The following is a 22771-nucleotide window of genomic DNA, read 5'->3' on the forward strand; positions in this document are numbered from 1 at the left end:
TCTCGTAATTACTTAATGTCGTATCAAGAATCAAAGTATATTAGATTAGAGTATTAGAAGTATTAGACTTTAGTATTTTAAATGTCAATGATTTGTTATAAGAATTGCGAAACATCTTACACTGTGAATGTGAAAAATCTTATTGTGTATTTTATTAAAATTTATATAAATAATATAAAATTATTTCGTTATATCACATTTTACTTGTGGCAAACACAGATTATAAAACGAACTATCGTCGAAATCATCCAAATTTTGCCACTTCACCCAATTTCTTTTCTTCAAATCTTCTACAGTTTCTGCTTTTCCAACAAAATGCGGATCAACTATTAACAAGTATGTACATACATCTCCAAAATGTATTCCTACTATACATTTGCTAGAGATATCTTTATCTCCACCCATCATAATGGGACTGCCAAACTCTGTGAAATGGTTTTTAATTGTATCTGTTTGTGCTTTTAACGCTTCTATACCCTTCCAAATATGAATTATTTTGCAAGAGGCGTTATACAGATGATTCAGAACAAGAAATGCCTGAAATACACTTTTCATGAAAATATCCATTGTTTGTGTAAAACTCTAACAATAAATAAGTGAATCGAGCTTACTTCAAAAGTTCCTATCCAATTTCTTGTTTCAACAAATGTACTGGTTTTGTCTCCCACTTCATCAATAATTCTTTGGATTTTATTGACAGTTGGAACTATCTTGTCGTCATTAACCATATGCTTATTATGTATAAACCAGGAACAAATAGTTTGCAATGTTCTATATCCACATCCCCAACCCTGTAAATATAAAACTATATTATAGCTGTTTGTATTACTACATGTAGAATGTCAAGTATCAAATTTACTTTGATTTCTTACTCTGTCATTGAAAGTATCACAGCAATGATGCCAATATTCATAATTTCCTTTTATCAAAAATGTTTGACCATTGTCTGGCACAGGTATATCTTTATGAACATTTGTTAACAATTTATAAGACCTGTAAGAACATTTGAATTCGCTCATCTTTCTATTTGTATACAATACAGCCTAGATAGATATGTACTTTATTTTGCATAAAATATTTATAAAAAATAAGATTATTAAATATACTTATTGTTAAAAGTATATAAAAAAACTTTTTATCATACTAATTACAAGATTTATAAAATAAAACTTGCATTTTCTTTTTTTAAATATCTCGTTTAATCTTACGAAATGTTAGCCTAACCCTAATTTAGCAACACAATAAACAATCGCGCAAATTGACGAATTGACGTCTAGCAAATAATCCGATTGGATCGTCAGATCCTGTAGAATGTATAGACTGCGTTCGGGGAGGGCGCTATCAGCGCTGTTGCATCATTCTATCTGGTTGGTGCATATATGGCTCAAAGGACCGTTTCAAGCTAGTCCATACGCCATTCTAAGTCTTTAGGAATCGTGACACAGGTCCTAAACCGTGGTTTGGGTACAAGCCACGGAGTTGTACGTTCGTTAAAAATACTGATAAACTGAAGAAATCGGTGTAAAAACACCGAAGATTGTCCAAAAATATCTAAGCGTAACTACGCACATCTAACCGGTACGGCTGATGCAACACCACTGCATCGTTCTATCTTTATTTTTGCTCATTAGATGTAAAACAAAGATAGAATGACGCTGATAGCGCTGATAGCGCGCTCCCCGTGTCTTGTGCTTATGATCACGGAGATTCATGTGCGATGGCCTTAAGGCCATCACACATAAAATTACTTAAGATTGACCAATCAGAATGTATACTATGTCGCCATCACTTTCGGACGGAAATTTCTGATTGATCAATTTCCTTACGGCCACGTTTTACGGTCTTAAGAGGGTACTGGATACCGACTATAGAGACCTGTAAATCGACGTTTTACTATTTCGTTTTGTGCCGTATTTACTGCATCAAATCCAAAATGCTTCTACAGAAATAAGTAAATTATGCTAAGAGTTTGCTGTTGTTCTTTGGAATGTCAAAATTCAGCATAAATTTTTTCTTATACAGTTTTCTTCTATAACCTCACTATATATTCATGTATATAAAATTATTTCTAAGCTTATGTACGTATTTACACTGAACTACAGCAATACGTACGACACAAAACAATCTACTGAAACACTCAGAATATGATTTGGTTGTCTAATTGATGCACAAAAAGTAATATTGTGATGATGTGTATTTGATACCATATACTATCATTATGAATGAAAACCAAGTTCAAAAAGGCATTAAATACCCATTTTCAAAAGCTTTATATAGTTTTGTATATTTATTTGCTTCTGTAGAAGCGCTTTTAATGTTGTGCAGTAAATAAACTTAAAAAATAAAGAAATTTAGGTTATAAAAACGTCGGTTTACAGGTCTCTATCCAGTTTACAAGCCAGGCTCCAGTACCCTCTTAAGTAATTGGGTGCTTTCTAAAGAGCCGTCTACAATGGAGAGTTGTAGGCCGTAATAGTAAGAAATTGACCAATCACAGACAAAGTACAGAAGAATAATCGATTGTGATTTGTCAGTTTCTTACTGTTACGGCCTACAACTCTCCATTGTAGACGGCTCTTAACACAGTGACTTGTAGTTGGAACGCTTTTTAGCTTTCAGTTTTCATCGTCAGAGTGTGGAACAATCACTTTCCTCGCGAAAAAGAACTACCGGCAGTAATATATTGCGGCAGTGGTACGAAACAATTACTGGCATTCTGCGTAATTGCCAGTAATTATTAATATTCTCAGTGATTTCCGTAAAATATCTAATAATATTCTTTTGTGCGATTGTCTCGGTAATATTTATATTACTGACTTTATTTATATATGTAATCGGCAGTAGTTCTTTTTCGTAAGGGCATGCACGTAGCACAGAATAGAACCGCGAGCTGTGGGCACCCATCGCGACATGTCGCTTGTGGACGTGGCTGTGTAGTTCCAATGTGCGCCGCTCATGTGGACACGCTCTAGTTTGAGGAGCGAAAAAGATGGATTACACATTCTCCTCGTACGGACCTGGCCGCTCTCAGGCTTCTCTCTGACAAAAGTGACCAATCAAAATGTTTTTGCGTTTGCTGTTCGTTCGCAAGTGAATATCCGGTTTTAAACACGCGTTTACAAGAGACCGAAAACTTTTTTATTCTTAGAACGACACTTATCGCGTTCTAAGTAGTGACATGGGGGACACATCTTACAAACGCCTTTGAACCAGCCAGCAATAGATCGCGTTCTATGAGAGGAAAAGGAAAACAGCGACTTTTTCAATATAATTACGACTGACAGCGATGGCAAGAGAACAACACTGAATAAGCGCATAGAAAGGGAAGCTCTTTCCTTTATCGCGACTCGTTTCAATGCCAGTCAGTGTATATACACATAACGGCGTATACATGACACTTGCATATGCCCTAGCGTCCGCTCTCGAGTCTGATCGGTAGAATGGACACTGGAACGTCGTAGCGAAACGCTTTAATTAATGCTCACGCGAGTGAACGAGGGAAGGGCACGATTTCGAAAGAGGGACAGAGAGAAAACGAGAGAAAGGACGAGATAGCCGATCGCGAATAGGAGAGCGTGATAGAAGAGATTATATATCGGAGCGAGTTTGTGGAAAAAAAAAAGTGGACGAGAGAATTTCTACGTGCGAGTTCTCGTCACGCATCGAGCGTGTTTGCATCAGTTAGTTGGAAAAAGCGCGCCGTTCCGCAAGGAAAAATGAAAGCGTCGTCCTCGCGCTCAGTAAGCTTATTAACGACTGTTTATCTAATTATCTAAATCTGTTACTCGTGCTCGAGGTCGAACGTTTCTGTCAAAAAGTTTGACAACTGTAAGATCGACGCACTGTTTATTGATTTTTTTTAATATCGTCAGCTGTTAAAATTCGCATCTCGTTGGCAGAGTTTTTGTATTCTGTGATTTCTCACCTTGATCCCCCCGCGCTCGCGTTTCACGTCGTTTCTGTGTTGGTGAATTGATGATGCGTCAAACACTGTTAATAATCGCAAAAACTGTTTAGGTTATGTTGTTTATTATGTGATTCATTGTTTGACAGTTCGATCTCTCTGATGTGTCATTCGAAGATTAAAATTATATTATATTTGCCAATTATCACACAAGCGCTAATACAGTTGTTGCGCGTATGTAATTATTAACAAAGCTATTTTTCTTCGTTCGATTTCTTTGTTTATGTACTATCTCTTGTTTTTTTTTTTTTTGTTTGTTTTGTGATAATTATATTACGATCTTTTTTTTAACACAGTTTTATGATTATTTTCTCCCTGATTTGTTTCTGCTCAGTGAAGCTATAAGAGAGAAGATCAGGTGTGACATTCAAGAAGACAGGAGATGTACGGTGCTGAAAAGGAAGAAGTATCTGAAAGTTGGATGCACACATATGACTTGAGCAGTACAATGATTCCAAATGTGAGCAGAGCGATGGATGATGATGAGCATTTCTGCAAACTCATTCTATACAAAGAAATCGAGGATTCAAGGTACAACATTAGGATTATATCTAATATCAAATGCACTAAGCAAGAGACACAATTTTTGTATTCTTGTATTCTTTTCAGAGTACGAATATGGGACGTCATTATCCTAGTACCAAATCTTTTATTTCTTCTTTTTATCGCAATGAGATTCAATCGGGCAAGGCTTAAGTTGCGCGCAACAAGTAGTCCAATATTTTTAGCTTTCTATGGTCTTGTAATTTGTAATGTAGTTATATCGTTAATACGATGCATAGTATCAATGACTGTAAACGCAGCTGCAACAGTGGGTGGCAAAGCTGACAAGATACTATGGGTTACAGTGAGATTTTTTCTACTATCTACAGAGATGAGTGTGGTTATATTTGGTCTGGCGTTTGGTGAGTATCGTGTAAGTCAGAGGGGGAAAAGAAACCAAAACGCAGATAGCAAATCTGCATTTGCTAATTTTCTTTTGTTTTTCCTTAGGTCATTTGGACAGTCGCTCTAGTATTCGTAGAGTACTACTTGCTACGTCGCTTATAGCGTTGGCATACACGATTACACAAGGAACACTAGAATTAGTTTTGCCGGATGACACATTTCATATTCCGAGCCGTGATTTCTACGTGTTTGGCCACGGCGGCATGATGTTTTGGTTCTGCAGCAGCCTCGTTTTTACCACGGTACGGTACGCGCGTTATTACTTTTTGCCAAAAGATTGATAATTTCATCACTGACCACACGTTCATATTTCTTTCAGATATATCTCTTTATATTAATACTGCCATGGACAAGGTTACGGGACCGCCTAGCTCTTCCCAGTGAGTGTTTTTATCGCGCACTGTAACCTTGTTGTCAATCATAACTCTCATATGTACGATTTACAGCACGGAAAAGCTTTTATGTTTACGCCGGAACGCTAGCGACACTGGATCTGGTACAGTCAATTGGCGCAGGATTTCTAAACTACACACAGAATCCGGTAGGATTGTGCATTGTAGACTTCACTGCAGCAGTGTATCTAACTCTTTTTACTCCTTTGGTTTATCATACATTCCTGTCCGAGTTTTTTGGGTAAGCTATCGATGTCCAATCAGTTTGAAACGATAAACGTATATGGCTAATGTATTTTGAAAACGATTCTGTTTTAGAGTTTCACAACCTTCGATAATGTTCTCTTATAAGGCGCAAGTGGACGACGCGATGGACGAGGACACGGTATCGTTACCGCATCAACAGAGTTTCTCGTCCTTGAAAACCGACAGCGATTACATCTATCAGGTCCATACACCTTCTATTCACATGCCGCTGCATAATCCCCAAGCACCGAAATCGCTTGTTCGTAGAAAGGGATCTTCTCTTTACTCCTTAACAACCACCAAAGATCCTAAACACATCGCTCTCAGCGCATCACATCGCTTAGAATCCGGTATTAGAAGCTTTGATACAAGTCTTATCACGAAAAAAGACACCTCAAAGTTGGCTAATCATCCCTTAAGATCCGCTCAAACAAGCGCGCCGGATTTACGATCAAATTCGAATCGACAAGTTGTTGCGTACGACGGTTCCAGCAGCGTTTCGAATTTGTTTTTCCACAGTGATGTCGCTAAATATAAATTTCTGTACAAGCCGGTAGCGATAGACAGTAACGTTAATTTATACGCTCAAACAAGAAAAAGTAGTCTAGAAAGTACGATAGATCAGACAACTGAGAATATTTTCCAAGGTTACAGTAGCAGTTCTCCGGAAATATTTCAAGTTCCGTTAGAGAGCAGTTTGCAAGTCATATTGGAAAGTGGAAATTATGAGATCAAAACAAAAGATCCTCAAGATTTGAGAACAAGCGACGTCGATACCTCGATCGAAGAGAACGCTTGCGCAAAACCGAGCCATTTCACAACGCACTTAGACGCCAAGATGTTTAAAACATGTTCGGATGATGTGTTATCTAATGTGTCCCATACCTCAAACGTTACGCATGAATTGCTTTCCAAATCAATTCCCTCTCGTACAACCGACGTTTATAGAAAAGACAAAAGCTATTCGGAGACGAAGAAGGAAGGAATATCGAGCGGTTTGAGTGATTACTTATTAGCGATAACGAAATCTCGCGGGAAACCTAAAAAACGTTATGAAACGTCATCAATGAGCGAAGCGCAACAAGTTTTGTTTCCCGATTCTGATCCTAAATCCTCTCGAGATTCAGATTCCTACAAGCAAACCGAATCTTAGTCTGTTGATACATGTAGTCGGGTTCATTTGTAAATATTATATTTAATGTTTCAGGTGTTATGTTGATTAATATTTCGTTAATTATTAATCCCCCTATATAATATGCACTATAACGTATATGCATTATAACGTATGTGGTGAGATGGTACCATTTGAGAGCTTTATTTAACTGTAAATATCACAGCATGTTTTTAGACGTTATCTTGCAATATTAAACTCTTTTATGTAGTCGATGCACATGGTTTCATTTATTTTATCACACTAACGTTAGGCAATCTCCCTGTGGCAACGATATCAAACTGCTTATTTTTATTTTTTTATTTTTTTTTTTTTTTAATAATGGAATTCATAAATATTGTTTTTTTTTTTTAATATAGTGTCTGTGTCGCGCGCGCAATTGTACACTGTATGCACATCGAGCTTTAATTCGATGTTTGTTTTGTTTAGTGCAAAGAGCTTTCAAACAATGTTCACTGTTTGACTATTGCAAAACTTTATCGATATCAATGTATTTTTTTGTACAATTTTTCACATATATATATACACACAAACATTCAATAAAGTAATTAAATATCTCGGTGAATGCACAGAGGAATGGTTTTTTTTTTCTTTACAGAATCACAGCGTTTATGACTCGACCCAGTTCGACACAAACGCTACACCAATCAACCCGCTCTACGCGGCATCTCTTCAAAGTCCAGACAGTATTACCGGTTACAGTATAGATAGTCAAGAAGCGCCGAATCCGCCGAATGGTTACCAACAATGAGCCGCACGCAAAACAACAGTTCGACGTGCGCTAAAAGACCGCAGGTCGAAACCCGAACGGTTTACTCAACGATCAAATTGCGAATTAGCTGGGGACTTAAAACGAGATTCGACTCTAAACGAGAAACTCGACAATTTTCTTCGAAGAGATCGGAGAAGTTCGAAATCAGAGTGAGATAGCGTGATGACGATTTGTGATTCTAAAGAAGGATTCTAGTCGCTCTTTAAATAATATTTTTAGGGCCGTAATAACATGGATAACAAAACGCTTTCGGTTACTATGTGATAGTTGATGCTGAAGAAGTTGCGATAGCGAAATACTATAGAAGACAATTTCGCGAAACTGAGAATCTCTTCTTTTGTTTGCTTCTCTTAGAGAGCGAATTTTCGAAGGACGATCATAGGAGCAGTGCGTCAATTCAGTTTTTAGTTTTTTTTTTGTTTTGTTTTTGTACCGGGTAATCACGTGGGTTTATATTGCACGTGTAAATAAAGTTTCTTTTCTTTTTCAGCAATATTATTACGCATTTATTTCGTAGAAAAACAAGGTGTATAAGTCGTTCTGGAATTCGCATACTTTCATCGACTGTGTTCCTCCTTCTATCTATTATTCATTAATACATATCTTTGTCTAAACGAAGTTCAATTAAAAAAAAAAAAAAAACGACTCAAAATTTCATATCAAAAAAAAATATATTTCTTGTGTGAAATATGATAATATATCAAACATATGATACAAGTTGTGCGCATTTTGAAATGTCTTGTACACTTAGTTTTGATCGCAAATTTTTACGTTTGTCGATAAACGTTAATATATTTTTGTTTCATTGTTAAAAACCGCAGGTTAATAGTGTGCCGCTCGCGAATTTCTGACAAAAGACATACTCGAGAGACACTTAGATCTAACGTTTGAAACTTGCTTATCATTTCTCCGTCCTTTTCATCAAAATGGACGTTCGTCGTATCGCTCGAAGGCTCCCCTTCTCCCTCTTCCCTCGGCGAAACGCGACGCGCAAACGACAAGCTGATCACTCGCTATTTTCCTACTTTTGCATCGAAAATCATTAGATCGATTAAGGACAATAGGAGTCATTTATAAGGTTAAACATCGCGTAAATTTTTAAACTTAAGAGACAAAAAAAACCTCGTCGATATTCCAATGACTATTTACGAAGACTCCATCCATGATGTATATACATGATCTGTACTCTAGTGTAAAGAGGATCGTAATATTTATACATATATTAATATATATATATATATATATATATATTTATCGATATTATTTACGTATGTATTTCCGTATCGGATCTGGCAAGAATAAAGTGGTAAAGGATGTGCTAGAGCTTCTGCGTTGCGCGCGTGTTTTTTCTTTTTTTCAATTTGAATTTCGATCGGTCTTGCGCGCGCAGATAAGGAAAGATGCAAAATTAACGTATAATAGAATCGAAGCGTCTGATACAATTTTTGTTTTTGAGACGCGTTTACCACAGGTTGTAGATTTCTCCGTTTTCCTAGGCGATTTAGAAAATGGAAAATCGCAGAGAAATGAGAGAAATTATAAATAGCGATAAAAACACGTAATACGCGTATTTTCTAGTGTCTAATCTCAACTCAAAATTTGTATATAAACGAAACGGAATGCATGAAAAAAAAAAAAAAACGGTGTTAAAAACACACGAGTCTCTCTCTGTCAATTGCAATTGCTTTTTACCATCTTTCGACTATATTTCATTCATTCACTTCTGCACTATTCACGAACGTTACCTGCGATCGTATGACCGTGTGTGATTCTTTTTGTAAGCATCGAGTGCAGTGTATAAGGCAATATTGTGACCGAGTTATATACATAGCTCTTAATTAAAAACAAAACAAAAAAATAATAATAAATTACCATTCAATGTGTGTTTTGCATGTTTCTGAACATCTTGATCCAAACACACCTCATATAAATTCCCATTCCCCAACATCCAACAAAACACAGATCGGCAGAGATGCGCCGATCTATCGAAATCGGCCGCGTGTTACAAATCATCCGCATTTGTACGTCCTCCTCTTCTCCATTCTGTTCGTTCACGCGCGTGCATCGATTCTGTTGAGAATATCCAGTTTTTATTTTTTTTATGCATAAAAAAATGTATGTTTTTATTTATTTATTTTCCATATCTACGCACAACACTTAACTCTTAATGGAATTAAATGATTCTTTTAGAACGGACATAAGAATCGATTTTCTTTTGTAAATTTTATATTATTATGTATACTGTCATTATGTTATATATTATGTAAAGTACAGGAAGTAAACGCGTGCGCGAACCAAAGAGATGTTGCGTAGAAATGGAAAGTTATAGTTATGCGAACACTTGTTAGATGGCGAAACAAGTACATATAATATTCTTCGAAAACGAGATTTAAACTACACACGCGTTGCGCACAAAATTATTAATGTGTCGCTTATAACGATAAGCAATAATCGATTAGAAATTACGCAAGCGATGTGACAACTGAGAAAAATGCGAAAAGAAACGATAAAACTCGTGTCATCATTTTCTCTCTTGGGTAACTTGATCTATCTCGATTTAATGCCGTCAATACGAGACACACGCAAATAAATAATATTATTCATCAGTAAATCTCTTCGCTTATGTGCGCGCGAGGGATCGTTGACTCGAGTCGCGCGCTATACTTTGACGTCACACAAAAAACTTTCTCTTTGCATTAAACTCGGTCAATGGCGTGCGTTATTCAACGAGATTCGACATGAGATTATGTTCGCGGTGTGTCGAGCTCGAGATTGACAAGTCTAGCGTGATTCTTGTACCGCAACGCAAAGTAACCGCAAATATTACCTACACGCAATGTAAAATAATCACAACACACACACACACACACACACACACACACAGACATATAATACAAGTTAACAGAGGATATAAGTAATCCGTTTTATAATCCTTTGTACACGTATATATAGATATATTGTTTTTATCGAATTTGAAACTCTTACCTTACACGCAACTTGACTTGTACTTTTTCACAGTTTGGACGGCAGATATGGATAAAAATTCCAAATCTTACGTACTATCGCGTCGTTGCACGTGAGAGCTTGAAGCACGTCAGGATCTGAAAGAAAAAAAATACAAGAAAAAAGAGAGTTCGATTATTTCACTTTACTTACTTTTCTGCATTTTATAATTCATTCAAAAAATTAAACAAAATATTCTAGTTGGCCTGATTCGATAATTAATAATTTACAATTGTTGATTTATCAAAAACAAAATTAAGAGCCCGTTATATTATTGCACAATGCAATCGAATGGACCATTCGTCAGGAATAGATTCGAACTTTGCGCGAAGTGTGCGCAACACTGGCAGCTATTGTCTCCACGGAAGAGGCTTACAGTCTTCGCGCCGTCCAAATTGTATAGTCGTTAGATCGTCAGAATCAATTTAGATTTGTTTACTGACTGTCAGTGCGCAAATATTCCCGCAGGGGCTCGCTCAGCGCGGTGACCGGTACCGCCAAGCTAATTCGCGGATAGACCACGGTGCCATCCATGGAGAGCGCGGTGCACACAACCATTCCGAGCATCTCGCCGGTGATTCGGCTGATTATCGGTCCGCCGCTGGTACCGCTCGGAGAGCAACAGGTCGTAAGGAGCGCGCAGTCCATCGACTTGGAAATCACGCCGCTGCTTACGGTCGGCCGGATGCGCGACGAGAACGGAAATCCTACAGAAATCACCGGCTCGCCTGCGAGCAGGTGCATAAGAAATACACATATTAGAATGTCTTAGGCGAGTGTGCTTTTTACTTATGAAAAATATCGCAATTATGAAATTTAATATGTAAAGTATTGTATATATACATATATGTATGTAATATGCATGTAATAATAACAAATAGAAATTTCGCATTTATTTTACTGATTATTTCAGTAAATGTAATTGTTCAAATTTCTAACGAGATATAACCCGATATATCGATACAACAATTTCGTTTTCAATTAGCAAAACCGCCGACATGTGTGAGAACTTTGCGTCACTCGCGACATGATCAATAACAGAGCTATTTTAACGGCATGCGTGGTAAACAGCTTTTATTGCGATCGAGCAAATGGACGGACTTGTGTGTCGATTTCCAAGTTAGAAGGAGGCCAAATATCAATTTCATCGACTAACGACAACCAATTGACCTTATTTTTCGCATTACAATTGTCATTCTTTTTTTATTCCGATAAAAAAAAAAGATCAATGTTTCTGCTGTTGTCGAAGCGCCGGGAAACCGCTAGATATACCGCTCTGCTGGACGTGTTCGCTAATTGTTTTCTTATTGCGAGAAAATTACGCGAGCAAGTTTCAATAATACCACACATGTGGCATTTATCCCGACTGACAACAATAATTCGAAGCTATTCGATTATTGCAGTTAACACACACTCGCTTTAGAGAAAATTGTAACAGATTAAATTGTTTGCTCAGAATTAAATTAGAATTTTATACAGTGTTTTTATACGCGCAAATTTTATATAATGTATAAACAATTATATGCCATACCTTTCACAATTGGAGTATCCGTCAATCGCACGGATCTCAGTGAAGGGTCTACATCCCGCGGGTTCACCCTTAACACCGCAACGTCATAGGGCTGATTCTCCGAAGTTCTGTACACCAACTTCGCCCGCACGCGTGAATTGGAGTTATTTGTTCCCATTACGATTGATATCTCCCTTTCTGGCGCCTATCGGAGTTTATCATGATTTATCAACAATTAAAATCTACTGTGCAATTTTATGACGTATGTAAAAAACATTATTTGCTATTCCGACAGCACGCATTGTCACACGCTGAGCTCATTGCGTCGAATATATAATCAATTCTTTTACGTTACGCGATCTCCGTATTTCAAGAGAGAAGTTTTTACCTCCGAAACAACATGTGAGCAAGTCAGAAATGTGCCAGTATCTTTGTCTATGAGAACGCCCGTGCCCCAACTGATCCCACTTCTAACGAGCACGACGCTTCTGTCTAGCGCTTCTAAAAACAATAATAATTAAAACATTTTACCGCGTGTTTTTACTACGCGAAAAAAAAATATATGTATATACATATATGTAAAAAAAGTAAAAATAGCCACCATTAACGAACCGTTTGCGTTTTCACGATCTGTAATCGAGGGGCGAAGACGAGAAGCGTTTTTTTCTAAAATGCTGATCAAACACGGTGCCAGATTGGCGCCAAAGGTGTAATCCACCCACTCCTCCCGACACCAGCTCAATGGCGCAATCACCATGGCGCTGATGATTCTGCGTTTGCTTAAGAAAGTAACGGTCGGTGTGAAGAAAAATTTCAGGGTTTTGTCAGAAAAATAATTGACAATCGCGGCAACTCTTATTTTTGTTCTCAACTCGCGCGTGAGAACTTTCATTCTCGTCGAAAAGTTTAGATTCTAAGATATTATCGGGGAACGCGTGATGCTACGTGCAATAATAAATGTAAAACGTACTCGGGTCTGAAAATAGAACGGAAATACAAATACGCATCCATTATTCTCTTGACGATGAAATAGTTCAAGAGACTTTCGAGTAAAGAGAGTGTCTGCAGCGGCACACACACACACACACACACGTGCGCGCGCGCGCACGTTGCAGAAGAGTCCCAAGAGTCAACCATAATTACCAGTCCGGCGGAATGACGTAGATGGGACCACCCTCGCCACCAGGAAATGCGTGCGCGTCCGTCATGATGACGCAGCCGTCGTCGCCGACAACGTTGCTAATAACGCCACGAGCAATCGAGCCGATGAACACGGGATAGCCTAATGGCGTCGATTCGATTTCCACGAACGATCCGCGCGTTGGATTCCGAAGAGCGTGGCTCAGCAGACAAGACAGCTCTTGTTCGATCGCCGGTATTTCTACAATCGACACGTCGAGCTCGACACGAACGAGCAAGAACATCGATCGCAGAAATCGGTCGTCGTAATCGGACGATTTCGAAAAGTTCCACGTTTCGAAGAAGTCGTCGAAGGTCTTCTTCAAAAGCGGACACGTCCATGCGGCCGCTACGCCGCCGATGTGTTCGAGAATTTTCGGCCGACCGTTGCTATCGACGCTCGGATCGCGATAAACCCGAAACTTCAGTTGGCTCGCGAGCGTCTTCGGTACGATCGTCAGCTCTCCCGCTGTTATATTCGTGAGAAAAGTCGATAACGCGTGAGACTTGTTGACGATCGAACTCAACGCGGTACCGTGCGTCAGTATCCAATTTTTCGAGATCGAAATGCCGGAGCTTCCTCGCATCGATGTCAACGGATCTTCGACGATCGACGAGTGAAGTAAAAGCGCGCTGCTCGGAATTTCCATCTCTTTCTTCTCGACTATCCTGCAACACAGAACAAAATCGGAGTTTCTTCGTTGCCCATGTCTATAACAAAAAAAAAAAAAAAAAAGAAAGAAACGTGAACACATTTCGCGAGGCGAAAGAATTCAGCGGTAATTGCGAAATTGTTTCAGTACAAAAATTTGCATCGCGCAAAAAAAGTTTTTCTTGATGTAAAACATCGCGAATGTAACGCGTCGCACGCTGTTGCACTTGTTACGTCTAAGTAACAGCGCTCTGTTTGCAACACGGCGGAGATATATAGAGCGATCACACAAACATCAGGTCGCTCTCTCGCGGGGAGCGCAGCTGCCTTATTCGGTCGCGCAATTCAACCGGTGAAGGGGTTAATTGTCGCGAGCGCAGCACCGTGAAATCGCGGTGTTTGCGCGATAAAAAGGCCCCGGTCGGGTGTACGGAGGGGGAGAAAAAAGGATAGAGAGGAAGAGAGAAAAAAATCACACGGTTATTTGCCGCGTAATCGTGAGTCACCGCCGTGCTCGGTGAACCAAAAAAAGAAAAAAAAAAAAAAAAAAGAACGAGATTAGGAGTGGAAGAGCGACGTGAAGTCGGGAATGACTTGTGTATCTAATGGTTCACAGATTAGATCGCGTTCCTTTGTAAATATCGCGCGATATTATTACGGGCGCATATTTCAGCAATAACGCAAGCAGAAATTCCTAGCTTCGTTTTCGACAGAACGTCTTCTACTTGTCTTTCATAAGAAGGCCGAAGGTCTCGCACATCTCGAATTTATTTAATCAAAATGACAAATTGTTGAGGCAATGACCAATCGAAGCTGATGTGATGAACACGACTGTAATTCCATTAAATTTCCTTTTATTGTTCAAACAAACAAAAAAAAAAAAAAAAAAAACCTAGCAGCGTTAAACGGTAAGTAAATAATCTGTCGCGTTATTGCTCGATCGCTCGGAACAAAGTGGAGCAGAAAAGTGTCTTCCTCTCCGGGATAATAAGAAAGCGCTGAAAATAATTGTGACTCAGCAGGAGCGGCGCAAAGCGCCGACAAAAAGAGAGTGGTGCAAAAACATGAACGAGGAAAACGAGAGCGCGCGTGTGTATATATATACACACACAATATACGTCACACACTTTTGTATTAAAATGTGTGACATAGTAAAAGGTGTGTTTCTTGGAAAACAAGTGGACGCGCGCTAGTAGCGCGAAAACTGGTTTGGTGGCGGCACGTGTAATCATAAAAATGTACGAAAGTGGCTTGGGAGGGCAAAAGATAGAACGCGCAAAAATAAATATACACGTGCGGACAGAGCGCAGATGTCCGAAGTCTACGATGGGATGATGACGCTTAATACGCCTCTCTAGATCCGGTAGCGCTATACGCCAGAAAGATGCCAATCATGAACCGAGAGATAAAAGGCTTTTCAAAAGCACGACACGTGTAAATATATGCGGAGAGTACGTCACCGCGTTCTGTTCTATTGCCTGTGTACGCGGGTTTTTGACCGCGTTTTTTTTTTCTTCAAACACAGCGGCCTGAGGTTATTCGAGCCGTCATCACAGGCGATCTCAATGTAATGTTATTGCGATTAATCGTTCTTTTATTACACTGTTTTTGTAAAATCAATAGAAATAGAAACTTTTATCGTTTTAAATCTAAATTTAAATGTTTTTTTTTTTTTTTGCTTCTTCTTCTCTTAAGAAAGTTTTAATTTTTTACAAAAAATATTATTATTATCGCAAATAATATCGGGTTTTCGACTGTTTCTTCGAAACTGTCAATACTTCATCTCGATCAACTTCTGTGTTCTTTTCTTGCTTCTTCCCTCTCCCGACGGTTGACGGCCGTGCGACCGCTTACCAGCTTGCCAGCCGATCTTCAATGAAGATTGCCGACCATCCCGACCCTCTCCTCTCGTGTTTCTTCCTCTTCTTCTCCTGTGCTTCTTTTCGCTTGTGTATTAACTGCTCGCATACGAGATGTATGCCATACGAATGCACGTAGCTTGTATCGTTCAAACGTGCACGGGCGATTCAACGTTTGTTTGCACACAGCTTGAAATTTGCCGAGCACATCGCGCAAAATTGCTGCTATAAATAAAATATTAATTTTCTATTATCTAACGACGTGAAAATTAAAAAGAAAAAAAAACGGAATTACTAGTAAAAAATAAGTGTAAAAATTAACTAGATAAAATAGAAAAGGAAACTTTTTATCTTCTAAATTCTGAGAGTGAAATTGTTTTTGAAGTTCCAAGTATTTTGGAGAATTTTTTGATTGGAGTTCGTACGCGTGTCTCACTGGCGAATAAGTCGGCATCGATTTTTTTCGCTCGGGACATTCGCAAAAGAGTGCTCCGCACCGTCTCTACCGCGGTTTTCCCTCCTCCGTCGCTCGTTCCCATTATGCCGAGTAATTCTTTTGTATATTTAAACGCGGGCGGGGAGAGACGAGCAAGAAGAGCGCGGCGGCCACGTCGTCGTCGTCTCGCGCCGCGCCTGTTCGATAACTGACCGGTTCTACTGTGCGCGCGGCGAGGCGAGGCGGGCGAGAGGCGTCGTGCCGCTATCTAATTTTCTGCTCGTGACTTAGATCGAATAACGATGGTCTTCCGTACCATTTAAGTTCGCGCTCGCCTTCGCCACTGCACGTTCAATTACTCGAAACATCGTCGGTTAATCGGATTTCGCAAACGCCACGCCGCCGTGGAAATTGTACGATTCGCCGGAGCCGCGCGATCGAGCCCTGCGTCGGAGCGCGAGCACTCGCAATTTATGCGATAATTAATAAGTACTCGCCGCGCGCGGATCGACCGCTGAATAGCCGCCGGCGGTGGTCGTTCGGGTTCGATTTTTCTTACGCGCCAGTCTTGCGAGAAAAAGAGAAGAGAGAAAAGTCCATCTCTGCGTTTGTTTTTTTTTTTTTTTTTTAGCATTCTCATATTTCTGTTTGCGATTCGTTGTATCACGATCAATGTTTTACGAAAAAAATTTATATTTTGCACACAATAAATGTATTATACGCACAAAAATTATCGATGACTGTAATTAATTGATTATTTGTGTCTGATTGAAGAATAAACTTGTACTACTTGATGAAATATATACCTAATTCTAAACTTTCCCGAATTGTGTGTATATGTGTGTGTGTGTGTGTGTGTGTCAAGTTTGCGCATAAATTGATCTCTAATTCTCCGCCACAAAGAAAATACGTCTATATAAGTATACGATGTGCCAAGGTCGACGCTGGTCCAGCCCAAGGTCACTCTTGGGCCGACCATGCTCAGAAAACACGCAGGTCGCGCTAACTCGACGATCATCGAGCTCGTTTTCTTCCCATCGCCGGGGGGATTGGCTTCCTTTCGTGGCAAACGAAAAATCGGGCCCCTCGTTCGGAATGGGAAATCGCCGGCGTTGGCAAAAGGAAGAAAGCCAGCGGCGGGAGAAGCCGCTGGGGCGTGTCCGGGACTAGTAAGCTGGACTAGTTTTTGCGCGAGTCTTGCACCGGTAGACCGCTTGGCACCTCAGAACGTACACGGTGTACCGTGCAGCTCGTTATCGTGCTGGCCGGAACACGATCACTTCGCCGGCGAGCTCCTCGCGAAGCGACCGCGGCAGGCTTACATACTTTTCAAGCGAAACGATCGGCTTGTGAAATAGGTGAATTCGAAATTCATTTCGTAACTTGTTAACAATTTTTAATTATAAAATTTTAATTATAAATTTTACAAATTTAGAAATTTAGACACATTTTCAAGTAATTGATCAAAAACTTTATCTTCTAATTCTTTTGAGCTCATCTAATCAACTTTTAATAGTTTCGGGGTTTTTTTTTTTCGGACTTTAGTTCGGATCTTAAAGTTTTAGATTTGAGAAACAGACGCGACAAGAGAGCAAGAGAATAAGTGGTAATATTTACAAAACAAATTCTATCGGCATTTGTACACAGTAATGTTGCAAAACATTTCCTCTTTAACACGTCACAATTTTCTCTCTGTGTAATCACTCTGTATGCGATGTATGTGACCTCAAAATGAAGAGATTGCGAAAATAAACGTGTTGCAAAATCGCGAAAGAAAATATTAACAGCAAAATTCTCCGCGATTCGGGAATTGTGTTTAATTATATGTACGTATAGCTATCGCCATACGGACTCGAGGAAGGCGTCGGAAAGAGTGCAAAGAGCAGTCCTAAAAAAAATAATTCAGGGCCTTGATACGCAAGGACACGTGTGCTCACACATCTCCGACCTATCTATAAATAGCTGCGTATCGTCGCTTCGCGACGTCTCGAGTGTTTCCTTACAGGGTAAAACACGCTCTTTTCCCGTTTCTCTCTCTCTCTCTCTCTCTCTCTTTTTCTCTCTCACTTTTCGGTCGAGCTCGAGCAGAAAACGCACTTTCACATAATGGCGATGACAGTTTCATAATTCAGTTAATGATATGTTCGATACGTCGTTCGATCAAACACGCAAAGGCGCGTTTGTATAAGTGACGATCTCGAAATTTATGAATACACACACTTACAATGTGTACACGATGAGATCGCGATGATGTCCATCTGAGAAATTGTCGGTATACATTCGCTGCGGAAAGTTTAAGCGGTGTTTAACGAATATATATATTCGACTTGACGTGAAAGCATGAAACACAAAGATAACTTTAGTAAGTATAGCAAGACGTAAAACTATTGAAGAGTTATAATTAAAACGTATATATTTACGCACATATATATATCTAAAATAATTGTATATAAAGAAAATTTTTTAAATTTTCAAATTTTACTTGAAATCAATATATTTAAGCAGATACGTTCTCTAAGAAACTGCTATGAACCATAAAAGATATTTTATTACGCTTTAGGAAAAGGGAAACGCTGCACAGCTGCGTGCAACACTGCGCGCGCTACATAAATTTAAATAAGGCTGCGCATTTGCAACAAAGTTCACCTCGCGCGTGTGTCACAATTCGACGCAAGAGAGAGAGAGAGAGAGAGAGAGAGAGAGAGAGAGAGAAAACGGGGGAAAAGAAAGAGATTTGCCGCTACGCCTCCGTAGCAAGGCCCTCCATATCGCTTGCCGTGTTTTACATACGCGAGCAGATCGCATTGTGGACCACGATAATGGGCTATTGTTCCAAAGTACCGCGGGAACACCCGACGGAGAATCGAGAAAGGAGCAACACCGCGCTGGCTGGCGACATGTTCGATAAAGTGTTCTCCAGGTTGTTTTCTCTTCGTTCGCCGGCCGTTCTTCGAGAAGTTTGCAATTGTCGATGTAACGATCGAGATTAAAGATCATTTATATTTTTTTATCGGATCACACACACACACACACACACACACACGATAGCGCGTCGATCGACGAGTTTGATAATTAACTTCGATAATTAGCGCAAGAAAATTCCGTCTCTCTCTTGTTCACTTTCTTATCACAAAGAGATAAGATTACAAATAATATCAGAGTAGAAAGTTTTGTTCGAACTCTCAAACGTAATTATGTACTTGAAAAGTAAAAATTGTAATTTAAATGGAAAAAATTATGAGAAAGAGAAAATTAAGATAAAAAATAAATTAATGTAATTATTTTGATTTTATTTTACTTTGCTCATTGTGTGGCCCACAAATATAAATTTCTCTCTATGCAAAAAATAATGTAATTTAAATATGTCAATAATGACGACTTTATATAGAGAACTTAATTATTCGCGGAACCTGGTGCAAAGTTCACCGTGTGTGATGTTGACGCTCGTCAGGTGGCCTTGATTTTGGTATTACGTCAGCATCAGACACTGGAACAACACTAGAGAACGGTCTGGAACGGGAACGAGGTGGACTTCGTCCGCCCAAAGCGGCGACCAGCTGCTTTCTCACTCACGGGTGTTAAAGCGTGTCTATGGCGTGTGTTCCGAACGGAGGACATGAAGATTCACAATGAGATTCGCAGGTGCGCGCGAGAAGAGGAGGTTGCGACGAGAGGACCCTCGCCTTATCTTACCGAGAAATCGTCCTCGCCGCTCTCACCGCGGCATCTTAACGAACGGAAAACGAGCAGTGGCGGAGCCGAAACGTCGAAGAAAGGGAAAAAGAGATAGAGAGTCAGACCGAAGGAGGGAAGCGAAAGAGCGCGATTCCCAAAGCTGCTTCGTGGCTGTTTTTGTCTTGAGTCTTCCGACGGGATTTTTGCACACATCGTCTTTCAATACTTGCGTATTAATATAAAGGAAATATAAGTTGTGTGAGGAAAGGGAGAGAAGGAAAAAGAGAACGCAGGCAAAAGAGAAGAAAAACGAAGGATGTGGGGAAAAAAGACAGGGAAAAAACAAAGAAAAAGAGAAACACCAGAAAGACCGGGGAAGGAAAGATATCGAGGGAAAAGAAACGAAGTAAAGCGAACGCGAAGTGAAAAAGACGAAGTCGACGCGAGGCGAAAGGGAGGTAGAGAGCTGCACTGACGATCAAGAGAGAGGGAAAGAGAGAGAGAGAGATAGATAGATAGATAGATAGATAGATAGATAGAGAAAGAGAGTAGAACGTAGCTCGGGCTAGTCGCCTAGACAGCGTGGCAGCGGCGGCAGAAATCAAATAAAACATGGGCTCGCGTACGCGCATGCACGTAATCGCACGGTGCAGCGCCCGAGCAAGCGATGGTTTCTCCCCGTTTCCTGTGGATTGGCAAACACGATAATATCGAGATTTCGCGACGACGTCGATCTGCGGCATCGTATCACGTCCACTAAATTTCTCATCTTTTATATCGCGCAAGTAGTAATATCGGCGATTTTCGTTTAGCCAGGGAAAATGCTAGATACATAGTCGGACCGCGATAGTTTTCCTTCCTCGGAGAATTAACAATGCGAAATTTAAACGATTATGAGAGTCTTACGCTGGATGTTTGTTGCGGAATAATAAAATAAATAAATAAATAAATATATATATATATTTATATAATTACGTTACACTCACGTGTAAATTTTTACACGTGAGTTTGAATTGAAATTTCAATTCCTAAATTCACACAGAATGCTATATTTGCATCACTTATATGAGAATCCCCGTTTATCCCTTATCTTAATTTTAAAATAATGCTAAAAACACCAGAAATCGAACCTGGAATCTCCGTGCCATCTTAAAGAGCCTAAAACTCTTTGTTAATTTCTTGGAATTACTTCTTCATTTCTGAGAAATTTCCTCTTCCTTTTATATTTTCATTTCTTGTATCAATGTTAAATTACTCAGCTACCCTCATGTATGTACGATGCAAAGTCGAATGACTTGATTTCGATGGGAAACATATATGGTGGAAGCGCTTACTAGGTATTTGCGACATGCGCAAGAAGAACTGCAGTTTTTGTTACTCGTGGATTTCGAACCGGTCATTTTAAAAAATTTTTTTTACCCAACGGAATTAGTTAACTTATTAGAACTTCTTCTCGGCATGATCTATTAAATATTTACACTTATCGTTTGCGCCTTGTATTACTCCTCGTATACAAGTACCGTAGGCAGTAGCGCTTATTAGCTGTGCCACTTATCAGCGATCGGTCGGTTCGTTTGCGGTGCAAATAGCGCGGTACATAACTCCACGTTTTTCCCGTACAACCCGATTTTCTGTACGTGTAATATATATGTATATATGTATATATATATATATACGTACACACACACATATATAACGCACGTTCTCGCCATATTAGCTGTAGAATACGTAACTATTAGCCGTTGGAAAAACATGAGGGAGAGGCGGCGTAATTTCAGGATGATAACTTTTAGCGATTAAAAAAAAAAAAAAAGAAACAGCAGCGGATAAAAATTCTCTTTACTTCTTATTCAAGAGAATACAAATGACAATCATATCCGACATATTTTTTCTCGGTATTATTTCCCGACCGACCATGTAATGACGACGATTTCTACGCCGTCGACGGGCGAGTTTGTCACGTTTCTCAGGCGTACATCGGCCGAGAACAACGCGAGCGGAATTTTAAACTTCGACCGCGCGTTCATCGAATTTATTGCGAGTACGTGCGTGTGTGTACGCGTGTTATTCGTGTGCCCGAGCCGAGTGAATGGAAATTAAACCGGGCTCTCTCGACGTAATGCGCGACAGACTCGCGTATAACTCGTCCGATCTCGCGGGTTTCTAAAAACTTCCCATATGGTTGCTATATCCGTTCCGGTGTAATTTGCACCACATCGTGGAGACTTTCGTTTGCCATAATAAGATATACAGAAAAACGGCTGCTAACGATCTATCTATAGCCGAGTAATTTCATTCGCGCATTTTTTGTTTCTGTCCGCGATAAAATTGACGCGGTTTTTTGACTTTTGATCCAATCTCGAGAAAACAATTGAGTTCAATTCTTGGAACCGTAAAACAAACAATTTTTTTTCGCAAAAATAGTTGCAAATAATAATTTTTTGTCTTTGAATAATATCATGCGCGTGACGATGCAGAAACGAGAAATGCTGAGTTTTCCTCTACGTCACTGTATTTTGCAACATCGGAGTTTTGCGTTTCACCCATAGCGAAACATTTCGGTTTAGAAAAAAATTTCTTTCGCTTAAGCTACTTGTCGCACTTACGAACGAACGTCAAATCGCGGCGAACGCAAATCTCGACGCAAACGACGCAGAAAATTCTCAACACACCAGGTGCTACCTGCTGCCAAGGAACTCGCGGCTCGAGAAGCGGCACATGCTGCTGGTGCTATAGAAACACGCCAAGAATTGGAAAGGCTTTCCGTGCGATGAATTCATGCAACACACGCGTACTGAATTGCTCGCCGTCGCCGAGAAGTCTCGGCCTCGCGCGATTTCACTGCGAATGTATGCGAGGAGCAAAACACGATTTCAGATGGAATCTCACTACTTCTTCGCGAAGAGTATCGATGTTTGCCGCGAAACGGCAAAGAAGCAACAAATGCCACACGAGAAAATGACT

The 22771-nt window shown here is 39.7% G+C and overlaps 3 protein-coding genes across 8 annotated transcripts in view; 1 reads left to right on the plus strand and 2 right to left on the minus strand.

Moving 5' to 3' along the window:
- Positions 1-108: 108 nt before the first annotated feature.
- LOC109856527 (ufm1-specific protease 1) lies at positions 109-1602 on the minus strand. Its single transcript, XM_020431893.1, has 4 exons — positions 1175-1602; positions 873-993; positions 612-791; positions 109-537 (listed from the first exon to the last, which is right to left on the minus strand). Coding segments are annotated over exons 1-4 (660 nt in total). The 5' UTR covers positions 1177-1602; the 3' UTR covers positions 109-180.
- Positions 1603-2866: 1264 nt separating this feature from the next.
- On the plus strand, positions 2867-8135 carry LOC109856538 (transmembrane protein adipocyte-associated 1 homolog). 4 transcript variants are annotated; one of them, XM_020431909.1, is made up of 8 exons: positions 2871-3740; positions 4299-4495; positions 4574-4869; positions 4958-5154; positions 5232-5292; positions 5359-5545; positions 5623-5752; positions 7320-8135. In XM_020431909.1, exons 2-8 carry the CDS (start codon positions 4347-4349, stop codon positions 7470-7472), a joined length of 1173 nt encoding a protein of 390 aa, XP_020287498.1. In that variant the 5' UTR covers positions 2871-3740; positions 4299-4346; the 3' UTR covers positions 7473-8135. The 4 variants fall into 4 exon arrangements, with proteins under 4 accessions (XP_020287495.1, XP_020287497.1, XP_020287498.1 ...); XM_020431906.1 differs by lacking the exon at positions 7320-8135 and having other exon boundaries at positions 2867-3740; positions 5623-6936; XM_020431908.1 differs by lacking the exon at positions 7320-8135 and having other exon boundaries at positions 2867-3740; positions 4304-4495; positions 5623-6936.
- A 782-nt stretch (positions 8136-8917) lies between these two features.
- The window catches only part of LOC109856540 (peroxisomal leader peptide-processing protease-like), a 60312-nt gene continuing 46458 nt past the window's right edge, over positions 8918-22771 (minus strand). Inside the window, exons 1-8 of one of the 3 annotated variants that reach the window (XM_020431913.1) lie at positions 19559-19628; positions 13150-13854; positions 12619-12785; positions 12395-12507; positions 12028-12211; positions 10940-11224; positions 10479-10594; positions 8918-9563 (exon numbers count right to left, since the gene is read on the minus strand). In XM_020431913.1, coding sequence (XP_020287502.1) covers positions 10506-10594; positions 10940-11224; positions 12028-12211; positions 12395-12507; positions 12619-12785; positions 13150-13835 — 1524 coding nt within the window. In that variant the 5' untranslated portion in view covers positions 13836-13854; positions 19559-19628 and the 3' untranslated portion in view covers positions 8918-9563; positions 10479-10505. Of the gene's footprint in view, positions 9564-10478; positions 10595-10939; positions 11225-12027; positions 12212-12394; positions 12508-12618; positions 12786-13149; positions 13855-15691; positions 15728-19558; positions 19629-22771 lie in introns of those variants that run through there. The other 2 variants (XM_020431911.1, XM_020431910.1) reach the window with 2 other exon arrangements.

The sequence above is a fragment of the Pseudomyrmex gracilis genome, unplaced genomic scaffold (genome assembly GCF_002006095.1).
Source record: "Pseudomyrmex gracilis isolate BER0280 unplaced genomic scaffold, ASM200609v1 scaffold_121, whole genome shotgun sequence".
In the NCBI taxonomy this organism is placed as follows: domain Eukaryota; kingdom Metazoa; phylum Arthropoda; class Insecta; order Hymenoptera; family Formicidae; genus Pseudomyrmex; species Pseudomyrmex gracilis.